General features: G+C 40.9%; 1 protein-coding gene across 4 annotated transcripts in view; it reads left to right on the forward strand.

The window, feature by feature from the left end:
- The window catches only part of LOC129171575 (glutamate receptor ionotropic, NMDA 2B-like), a 156389-nt gene that overhangs the window by 92721 nt on the left and 51488 nt on the right, over positions 1-12180 (forward strand). For all 4 annotated transcript variants that reach the window (XM_054760367.1, XM_054760365.1, XM_054760368.1 and 1 more), the window contains 2 exons: positions 3009-3152; positions 6001-6271. In XM_054760367.1, coding sequence (XP_054616342.1) covers positions 3009-3152; positions 6001-6271 — 415 coding nt within the window. The remainder of the gene's footprint in view (positions 1-3008; positions 3153-6000; positions 6272-12180) is intronic.

The following is a 12180-nucleotide window of genomic DNA, read 5'->3' on the forward strand; positions in this document are numbered from 1 at the left end:
AATACTGCTCTTAAGAATAGTAAGATAGAGAGTGGAAGCCAGAGGAAGCAGAGGGGGAAACTGGAGTGTGTATGTCTGGAAATTCAATTAAAACTGTGGCCTGGCAGCCATTCCACTGGTATAAATGGGAAAGTCGAGCAAAGCAATGGATTTAAACGGACGTTAAAGAACGAGGTGGGTAGAAAGTTGAGGAGTAAATGGATTCTGGTTAGCAGAGAGACTCGACTGCAACATCAGTGTGTGCGTAATTATTATTTCATGACTTGAAGTAGATGCACTCGTTTGGCGTTTCACACGGCACAAGATAATGACATGTTTGCAACCGCACGTGTGCGGCACACAGCATTGTTTGGCAAATGCATTGCACTTCACAGCCTCCCACCTCAGCCCTATCGTCCTGATCTCATTAATGCAGAAACAAGGTAGCGGATCAAGCCGTGAGCATCCCCAGAGAGGGGGCAGGTTAGCGTTTGATGTTGAGTGAAGCGCTAAGACAGCCCTAAGAAGCCGGAGAGATCTCTAAAGCCTGTCTGCTTGGTTGTTACTCACACCAAAGTCACATTCAAAGCCAGCGCTTCGGTACGGTGACCGGATTGCCTCTTTTCCCCGGACATGTCCATTACTTTTTGTGATCTTTTAAAATCATGGTTATAGTTTTATATATCACATGATCACAGTTGCGCAACTTAACATATCAGAAGAGAGTATTTTTGAGGAGTTAGAAAAAAGAAATCCCTCCCATCCCACCCATTGCTCGTGAAACTGAGGATGAGACGACTTCTTTAAGGAGATTTTGGACGTGAGATTGAGTACGCTGGTGGAACTCCAGCACGACTTCCAGGAAGCACATTGCCGGGCTGCAAGTGAGTGAGCGAAACTTGTTTGTTTTTGTTTTGGCACGCCTGCGCAAGGTGAAGGAAAGTGGGAGGAGAACGCGACCCCAAGACACTGCACTGCATGCAGGGATCTCTGCAGGCTGCGATAGTACGAGCCACAGGTTTTGTGATTGTCGTTTAAAGGGACAGTTTGGATTTGTGGACATGAAGTTGTAAGACATCCCCATCAGCAGTGTAGTACATCCACTGTACTACAGAAATTGGCCGATACTGATAGGAGCATCGGTAGTATTTATATATTTATTCTCAGTGTCTCATCCTTATTTAATGCCCCCACCTATTCAAACTTATGTATTTTATATATTTTTTATTTCATTCTCTTTTTATCTTTTATTTCAAAAATAACACAACACTAATTCTTATTTTATTTGTACAGTCAAACCTGTCTTAGCGGCCACCTTTATAGAAGGGCCACCTGCCTATAGCAGCCACTGAAAAATCCCCCCCAGCAAATTTACATGTTATAGACCCTGTGTATAGCAGTCACCTGTTCAACGCAGCCAGCAGCCACCCGTTTTGTCTCCCTTGGTCAATATCTGACTGCATATAGCGGCCAAATTACCAACTCAAGTAGAAGCTTCATGCACGAAAAAGTTTTGTTTTTCAATCAATGAAGGCGTCGTGTGTAGACTTTAATTACTGAGTCCTAGCTCAGTCGCAATCATTCACAAGATCCACACAAACTGTCAGTTGTTCCACATAAAAAAGCCGTCTTCTTTTGAGCTTGCTATTTCCTGGTCAAACATGTAACTTTAAGAGCATTTGCACCAAAACATTACCGCAAAGTAGGCTGGGAACAGGACGTGCTCCCAGCGACGCTACAATAAAAAAAAAACATATGCTAGCATGCATGCGGCAGCGGCAGCAAAACTGAGTTTGGTTGTACTTAACTGAAGTATTTTATCAGTTATCAGTTATTATTAAGCCTCTAGCTTCCTTTTAGTAAGTAAAAACCTTGGCTATGATTGCACTACATTGTCATGTAGACCTACAAAGTACACTTGGAAGAACAAGAGGTGAATAAATGGATTGCAACTGATGTGAAACTGATGAGGGGTAGGATTAAATAAGCTTTGCTTCTTCCTACTCCTTTTTGGACATGCAAAATTGTGAATTGTACTATGTGATGTGCTACTGTTTGACTCATGCATGTTCAGGATTAAAACCATGAACCATGATAATAACAAGCCTAGTAGTGCTGTACAACTTTTATCAGCAGTCCGCAGTGCCATCTACTGGTCAACATTATTATTATTATTTTTTTCCCTTTTTTTTCTTTTTTTTCCTCTACTGGTCAACATTCAAACTGGACGCCAACCTGTCTATAGAGGCCACCTGTCTATAGCGGCCACTTTTGCAGACTCCCTCTAGTGGCCGCTATAGACAAGTTTGACTGTATTTATTATTAAATAAAATACCTTCATTCATTGTGTTTAGGAAGTGAACTAAATTTAAATGATAAAATGTAAACAAAGCCAATATTGTAGGTGTCAACATGTAACAGATATGTTGTGAATGAATAATTAGTCATCTACACAGAGAAGGGGTGGGATTTTCATTCATGTTGAATTGTGCAAATGTAAGAACGTGAAGTTCCTTAATTGAACTTGTAGCAAATGAAACCATACCGTAGAGGACCAGTCTGCATCATAGAATGCTGCCTTGTCCGGTGTCTGTGTTGGGCCTCGTTGAATGAGGCGTCCTGGTGGTTTGAGGTATTCTCGACAGGAGATTCCTAATTTAGCACCTATATTCAAATGGCTTTTCCCCCTCAGAGGTGTCACAGCATAAACCGATGAGAATGATTGATGGCATTAGGAGCAGCCGATTAAAGGCACCAGAATAAGGTTTAGACAGCCCCGTGTACAAACTCATTAAAGGAGTCATAAAGGCAGCTAATGAAACTCATGACCGCTATCGCTACAAGCCGCCAGTGTCCTCTGCGAGCAGGAGAAGAAAGGCGGTGGTTTTAATGTTGGCACCAATAATATTCCAAAAGCACCACCATCCTTTGAAGTGGCCTGATATGCATTGTGGAAAGTCAAGTCAATTAAAGCTGAGGTCTGGTATTGTTCCATAACCTCTTACACTCATTCATTTTGTCACTTGCAGGACGACAACTCCATGTTCTTTCAGTTTGGCCCCTCCATCGAGCAGCAAGCTTCGGTCATGCTCAACATCATGGAGGAATACGACTGGTACATCTTCTCCATCGTCACCACATACTACCCGGGGTACCAGGACTTTGTCACCAAGGTAACGATGCAAAACAGAATGACACTCAACAAGCTACATTAGTGACATCACTCAATGTATTACAGGCCCGCACTGTTCCTCTGCCAAGGTTCACTCTTGCGTATGTAAACGTCAGTTTCTGCAATCAGCAGCCCTGCTCTGACAAGAATAAGGCAGTATATTGGCTGTTATTGTGAAACCCAGTGGCAGGCGGTGCATTTGGTAACTGGGCCTTCAGTGAGGACCAGAATTTTCCAAAAGATAATAATAATAATAATACCGATTGCCGTACGTTGCCATTCGTACTGACTGTCATTCGCACCCCCGTCCCCTGTAACCAGTGTCATTATCCACTGTGCCAAGCAGCCGCTTACAAAAGACGTATTCTAACACTACACATACTGTAACTTGCGACAATATCGGTATTAATAAAGCAAGACACCCACCTAACCCTTTATCTTCCAATACATCACCACCGACCGCCTGACGTTCATTTCTGCTCGTAACTTCAAGCATTAGTCATTTCCACCGGTGATCGGCAGTGCTTTTCAATTTGGCGATCAGCCAAATGTAACGAGCGTAAAACAGTGACAGTTCAGACAACTCCGAACCTCTACACCACAACATCACCAGGTTCAGTTCAGAATCAATATTCGTGAACATAAAACTTTTAAATAAAATACGCCTACTCACCACAGATGTCAATTCCTCCTTCTCAGTCAGCCATTGTGGGCGTGGCTTGGCTTGTCAAACTGTTTTGCTCTGATCAACCAATCAGAGGACAGACAAATGTTGACGTTACTGTAGGTCAGCTAGCTGGCCCTGTGAGGCGAATCTGAAATCAGTTTCGGCCCTATTGCTAATAGTGTTTAAGTGACATGGGCTAGCACTCCTAATTCTGAAGGCCCTGGGCAGAATACATTTACATGGCAACATATGGAAGCTGAAATCTGATTGGATTAAAAAAATACTGGAAGCGCTGCAAGCCAAGAAACGTGCAACAAGATGACGATAATAGACAGTTATGTGGACGAGATGAATATACAGTAATTTTCTGGAACAAATATGAGAATTGAAGCCGTACATGTAGGTCAGTGCTTATGGTACCGCTGCTGGCCCTCACTGCACACCGCTGGTGAAAACCACACATAAACCCAAAAGCAAACGGCTGTTCAGCTCCTGGTGCAATATAAAATGTTGTCATTAAAACACAATGTTAGTCAATATGGCCAACAAACTCATTCAAAAATCATTTGTCAATCTGTGCTTTCATTTGGATTTGCTTGAGTTTGTAATGAGTTTTAGCTTAGCCACTCCTGCACAATGTTTCATGGAAATGGGTTGTGTAGTTTCTGTGTAATTCTGCCAACGAACAAATAACAACAATCAAAACTTCCATGTTTGCTTTTGGCAGAGGTAATTAGGAACTTTTGTTTTTTAGAGCCTGACAATCTATTTGTGGTCCCTGCACTCGCTCCATATTGCCACATGCCCCACATTTAAACACTGGTCCTTGCCTATCTTCCCGCTATGGATTGGCTCCAAGTCATTTCCTCCACCCTTCCACTGAAAGGGCTTCAAAATTGGTCGTCGTGGTCGATAATAATTTAGCTCTGCTGCCACAATGATGCAAAGCGCTCCAACTTTTTACCCCTCGGCATCTTCAAACCTCTGTGTACACTTTGACCCTTCCTGTAGTGGCCTACCAAATGTAAAACCTTTTCGAATAACTGAAAAGCTAACTCCCGCCTCACTTCTCAACCGCTTCAAACCATTCCGACGTCAGAATGTTCAGCTCATTCAGGACACGTTGGCTATCTATCAGGGCTTTCCACATTTATTGTCATTTTATATTTTCTGTGACACTTTATTTGGAGCCCCCTATTGGTGGATTATCAGTTTACATTTTACATTACTACAGAGTGACATGGCGCAGGCGGTAGAGAGGTTGTTTCCAAACCTGGTGGTTGCTGGTTCGGGAGCGAACCAGCAATCAGCAATGTAATCATTTAACTTATTTAGAAACGTCAACAATCATTTTGCATTTTTACTGTCCAAAATTTCAAATTCCGCCGTTTTAGTCAGCTCCTTCAGCAAATGTAGGCTGTCTATCAGGACTTTCCTAAAAAAAAAAAATAAAAAAAATCCCACGTGTTCCAAAATTCAATATTTTCATTGATATTTCTCCCATTGAATGGACAGTTTCAGTGTCACCCCCTACTGGTGGAAATTCATTTTGCATTGAACATTACATGCAACATTGTGCTTATTCTGTGCACGATGGCATGGCTCAGGTTAACTTATTTATACATTTCAACATACAGTTTGCATTTTTACTTTACAAAATGTCAAATTCTGCAGTTTTAGTCAGTTCCTTCAGGAAATGTAGGCTGTCTATCAGGGATTTTCTAAAAATTCCCACGTCTTCACTAATTCAATATTTTCTGTGACATTTCTCCCATTGAAAATGAATGAACATTTTCAGTATCGCCTCCTATTGGTGGAAATTCCTTTTACATATAATATTACGTGCAACATTCTGCATACTCTGCGCACGGCGGCATGGTTCAGGTCGCAGAGTGGTCGTCTCCAACCTTATGTTTGCTTGTTCGATCCTCACAACATTTTTTTCCATTTTTTCAGTTCAGTTAAGCGTCGGCATTTCAGCATTCACACGCAATTTCTACTGACATTGCTTAATCTAGTTAGATAACATGTTTGATTATAACTTTGAAAAGTGGTCAGATGGAGCTTATCTATGATCCTGAACAAAATTCTATTGACTTAGAAAAAAAATGGTTGTTGAATCCTTATGTTTCGCCATATCTGCTGTTTAACAAGCCTCTTCTTATTTCTCTGCCCCCTCCAGATCCGCAGCACTATTGAAAACAGCTTTGTGGGCTGGGAACTAGAGGAAGTGTTACTTCTTGACATGTCGGTAGATGACGGAGATTCGAAGATTCAGAACCAGCTGAAGAAGCTTCAGAGTCCTGTCATTCTTCTGTACTGCACAAAAGAGGAGGCCAACACCATCTTTGAGGTGGCGCATTCTGTTGGGATTACCGGATACGGCTATACGTGGATAGTGCCCTCGCTCATTGCTGGAGACACTGACGTCGTACCTGCAGAGTTCCCAACAGGTAGGAAACAGTGACTAGTAAGTGGACTCCGTAATGTCGGTGTGGGAAGATGTTTGCTTGCGTCCAGCTCTGTAAACCCAACAATTCTATTACATAACACTGTTAATTAACCTTCCTACTCAAAAAAACATCTTTTTTATCACAAATGCGTTGATACAGATGTAGTCTGTTAGACATACAATGCACACAGAAGGTTGGGGATAGTCGGCTTTGGGATGAAATTTCAGGATGTCAAAGGAAACATTTGGTTTCTGCTATCTCCATAAAAGATGAGAGGCCAGACAAGAATAATGAGAGGTACAGTTTAGTAAAACTTGCATGCAAGGAGACAAATCAATACAACCTGAAGAGATGGCTTCCAGAGAAAATATGTGACTCTTCACGCTAAAACATGAATATGTTGCTAAAAAGGTCATATAGGAAACCACATATGCAAAGGGAGGAGTGATCGCCTCCCGTGACTCACATGCCCAGACACACAAGGCTATTTGAATCAGGTGACAAGCATGTGGAGGACTTTTGGCGACAAGCGGCCTCTAGACTCGAGCAGATGATCATTGCAAGTCAGTGTGACATTCATGTGTATTTTAGCACAAATACATAAGTATGTTAGTGCATACTTAGAGCTAACAACTGCAACTAATAATATTTTTCTGACAAATGCACTACAACTTTTACAGGTGACCCTTAAGGCACCTTGGAGACCAAACATGTACATTTTCCTCTTTTTATTATTATTTTTACAATTCCATGAGCCTGATTGTGTATTGGTGTTTGGCTGGTAGAAAAAAGGAATCCAAAAGGAATGATGGGATCCTTTTTGACATTGATAGGTGGTATCGTGTAAATGGGACTTCAGGGGTTTTTTGCACCTGGTTTTTGTGTCTTAATGTGTATTGATGTGGGCGGACAAGTAGCGTGACATTCGGTGGGTGAGCTGAAATGGGTCGTGCCTTTCTGTTTTTTGAGGTGTACCTCACACGGTGAAACGGGGCGAGGCCGAATAATGTGTGCGTGCGTGCCAGTTTGTCGTCCTATCACGTTTGATATACGACCCTATCAGTTATGTAAATCACACCACCAGCTCCCTTTTGATTTATGGCGCCACGGAGAAAATCACGACTCGCTCATGTGGTGATCTTTTAGTTAACTTTCAAATATGACAGGATGAATCATGTGGGGCATAATGGAAGATAGACTCAATGTTATTTTCTCATGTAATGTATGATAAGTCAGGTATGTACTGCACTAACATACGTGGTACAAAAGAAGCATAATTTAACTGCTAAAGTGTATGTTTTAATAGATACTGTCTGGATTACCCCTGCAATATAAAACATCTAAAAGTTAGGTATGTTTTGCAATGCGAATGAGCAGTGCATTTATTTTGAGATTGATCGAACGCCGATCTTTTGTGTCGACTCTTCAGCCCACATGATAATTTAAGGAAGAAAATATTTGTTAATTTGTCTTAGCTCAAAGAACACTCAGCCATCACATCAGTTTCATGGGATGCTATTCAAGATGATTACTTTGAATGTTGACGTGTTTGTTCTTTTACAGCAGTGAACTTCTTTTTACACTTGTGATTAACTCATTCCATCCCGGATATTTTTCAAATTGTTTTGTATGGCTATATAAACCTGGAACCTACCAAAAGAAAGATTAGACCCCCGTCTTTTATCTTTTTTCTACCTTTTTCCGTTCTTTAGTAGTCAGCAGCCGAACATAGGTACGTTTCAGGAAAATATCAGTTCCCGACTAAAAAAAATGCATAACTTTCACTTTGACACAAATATTTTTTGCTTTTGTGACAGCTGAAATATCTAAACTATACCGACATAACACAAATATAGCTTTTTTTACATCAAAATAACAATTGATTTACCAATATAACACCATGAACTAAGTACATGTGAACTAAGTGTGTGCGTGTGCATGTGCATGTGTTAGCATTTCCCTACAATGCGTAAGGTTACGCACGCCACACTCCTCCACGCTCTCTCACTTCCTCCTCACTGTCGTGTGTGATTCTTCCTTTGAAATGACCCTGCCGAGCTCTTATCAAATGCACTTCTGCTACCTTGTGGCTGTTTTTATGCTTAAAAATGCTCTGAAATGTTAATGCATTAGTGCAGAGTTGCATCATCACCTCTTTTTGCCTCTCGTGCAAAAAAAAGTAAAATACGTATAAATACATTGTTGGGATCGGGCATTCGGGATTAGAAAATACGTCTTTGGTATTGAATGAGTTAAGAATGTTACAAAACTCACGTGCACCAAAGTCATTTCAGCTAAAAACAGTCATCCTCGTTTATTGTGGTTACTTGGTGCCACACCCAGCAAAGCAGGATTCCTTTTTTAAAAGTGGAATATTTTTGTAGTTCGAGCGTATAAAACCTGTTTAAGACCTTTTAAATGCATCTAACATTATTAGAGCCCTCCTGACATGAAATAACACCCCTACAATCACCTTTACACTCATTATTCATTATAGTAGACATAATAAGAGAAAATAAGCCATTTAAAACATAAATAAGACATAATATAGACTCACACGTTAGCAGTGGCTATTGTCTCATCAATGTAACATTAGCAGTGTAGAATAATGCAGATCACAACATCTTTGAAGGCATCTTTTGAATGCCTTATATTTGTGTTTTGGTTCATTTAGCCATTTTTATGCTTGAAAATGCTTAAGTTGCCAAAAAATATGTAACATTTGCTAAAATATGCATGTTTTCCGACCGTATTCAACCATGAAACAGCAGTGATTTAGTAATGAATGTACTTTCATAAACCGTGGTAGAGTAAAGCTGTGAAGTTATGGATTACAGTCATTGATTTTACGTTTTAATATTAAGCGGTATACTTATTTATTTGCACTTTTAGGACAGGTTGATAGGCTTAAAATTGTGCTTAAAACATTGATTGTTGCTAATTTGCATGCAAAGCAACACAATATTCTGCAGGATCATCCAATTCAGGGGTGTCCAAAGTGGTTTGCGATTCCTTTATTATTGGCCCGTGGCACTTGTAGAAATAAAATTAGACACTAAAGCACACCTGATCTAATTCTTATGGGTAAATATGGCGTCGACTGAGGGTAATGTACGGAAGTCCAATGCTGCACACTCACCATTTGGGGTGTGTTGAGTGCAGCCGCCGGTACCTACGGTGCACTGCATTTTGTCACGCTTGTCAAGTTTGTCAAATGTCTTTCCCACTTTTTAGTTGTAATGTTTGTTTCAGTAGCCAATTAAGAGGCCAGGGAAAAGCTGCCACAGTGCTGCTCGGGCTCAGCTTAACGGTAAACACTTGACGTGTGTGTGTTGTGACATATAAACACGCCCTGAGAGATGTATGAATGACACACACACAGCTCCATTTCCTGGCTGCAGACACGGAATACACCACTTAGTACATGCATCCAACACCCAAACATGCTCACATTTTATTTCATGAAAAATACAATGGAAGTTAGTTAAAGCAATACGCAACGGAGAGCGAGTGAGAGAAGGAGATGTGTCAACTTGTGTGGTCCTGGAGGGAGAGAGCTGTCAGTGGTGAGGTCCCATGAGGCAGGCAGTTTGCCAGGACGCCTGTCTATTTCTGACCGCTGACATGCTAGTGAACTGGCTGACATGTGGTCATACACTGTCACATGGATGCAGACTCTCTGATGGAGAGGGAGCGGAGCTCGTGAAAAGGCAAAGAGACGGATAGCCTTCTAAATTGTTTTGAAGGCAATGTGGTCTTTGCTGAAAGCTGCGTGACCCTGATCCAAAGGTGACTGACAGGGCCCGAACAAAATGATCACTTGGTATCATCAAGGGATCATCTGCGGTTGGCTCTGAAATAGATGTTCTTTGAGAATAATGAGCGGTAAAAAGTAATAAAACTTGCATGCAAGGAGACAAATCAATACAAGGCGGCTTCTCCAGAAAATGTCCGACTATTCATGCTAAAATGTGGGGAGGGACAGAGACGATGAAGGACACCCTGTGTCGTTTGAATCAGGTGATGAGCTTGTGGAAGACTTATTTTGGAGTCTTTAGCCTCGAGCAGATTATCATAGAAAGTCAGTGAGACATTGATGAGTATCTTAGCAGAAATACATGCTATGTATTTACTATGTATGTATACTGTACATACATATATATATATATATATATGTATATATACAGTATATATATGTATGTTAATGCATAATTATAACTAATATTAGTCAAATCAAATGGAAGAATGGACACCAAACATTTTAGAAGACAAACCAGACCCTTAGGCAATCGAATATTTAAAATGTTTTGAACATATTTTTCTATGCATTTTCCGGTCAGGGTGAAGAATTTCTGAAACAAATTGAGCATTTTGGTTTGTGTCATAAGAAATGTGCGACGTTATCTCATTTATTTAAACCTTATCTGAAATCAGAGGCTATCTACATTTTTTTTAGTTGAAAAACAATTAACAGACTTAATTGGAAAACCGATGAATCACTTATCCACCGATGAAGTGTTGAAGCGCTACTCCAGATACATTTTTCGAAAAACATGACGAGCGGCAAATCTAGTATCGGGACTTTTGGAGAGTCTGGCATGAAAACCCGTATCACCACTGCGACAGACCCAAGGGGAAACGCTGGGTGGCGTCACCGAGACCACAAGGAAGTCAAGGACAAAGCAAAACACGCTTAGTTCATTCTTTAAATGCTCACTGAGCTCAAGTCTCACAAAATTTGCTGGACTCCCGTGAGATTTGTGAGGCGGAGGCATACATTTCATGGTCAAACTTCAAGGTCAAAGGGCATTCAACTGGAGAACTTCTGCTGTGTACATAACATGCTCGTCTTTGGTGTCACGCTGCTAAATAAAGTTTTCAAAGAAAACTTCGGAGCAAAAAACGCTAATAAATGAGGTGTAATTTGGACATGATAAATACCGAAGTGAAGTCTCAGCGTGTTGCAGAAGCCTTTGTGTGTCATCAATTAATGGCGGCTATTTGTCATGAGTTAATCATATGAGGTCAATAACGGCAGATTTCATCAATGGAACTCATTATCAAAATGCCAACTCTATTCTAATTGATGGAGCTCATTTTCAAGCTAAATCAACTTGTCACTTTGTGTTACTTTCGGTTGTAGCGGATGACTATAACGCCACAAATAAACTATATGAAGCAATTTCAGCCGAAATTGCTTGTGAATGCTAAAGCAGAAATTTAGAATGAATGTTGAAATCTATTCACCGCCTGAGGATCCAGCCAGCAATCATCCCATCGGGAGATGACCCCTCTTTTTTTCAATTGTCGGAAGATAACGTATTTTATGAGGACAAGTCAAGTCACCCAAGTTTGTTAACGAATAAACTAAAAAGAGATTTAAAAAAAAACGTGGGGTGAACAGGCCAACACTGCACAGGGCCGTCGTCCTGTCACCTCACTGCTACCCCGAAATGAGAAAAAACACACAGCTAGAACCCTAAACAAAACAAATGCGAAAACAGGACAGCCGGTCACCCCAGGACAAACAAGAAACTAGAAACTAACGGAAGAAAAAACCCAGGCTGCTGCTCAGCGTTACGTCAGCAGCCTGCAAGAAGCAGCTGAGTGGCGGAGACGAGCCTGCAGCGGACGAAGGCAGCACGAGCAGAGCAGGGAGAAGAAGAGAGGCGAGAGCAAAGCCCACCTGCACACATTTATATGCACCAGAGAGGGTGGGGCCAAATACAAAAAAAATACAAAAAAACCCCAAAAAGATCAAACATAAAAAACAGTGCTTATACATAACATCCAGCAAAAGGGGGAGATATTAAAATTGTCCATTCATTTTCAATGGGGAAAATGTCTCAAAAAATATTGACTATTGGAATTTTTAGAAAAGTCCTGAAAGATAGCCTACATGTCCCGAA

This window comes from Dunckerocampus dactyliophorus, chromosome 18 (genome assembly GCF_027744805.1).
Source record: "Dunckerocampus dactyliophorus isolate RoL2022-P2 chromosome 18, RoL_Ddac_1.1, whole genome shotgun sequence".
NCBI lineage: Eukaryota > Metazoa > Chordata > Actinopteri > Syngnathiformes > Syngnathidae > Dunckerocampus > Dunckerocampus dactyliophorus.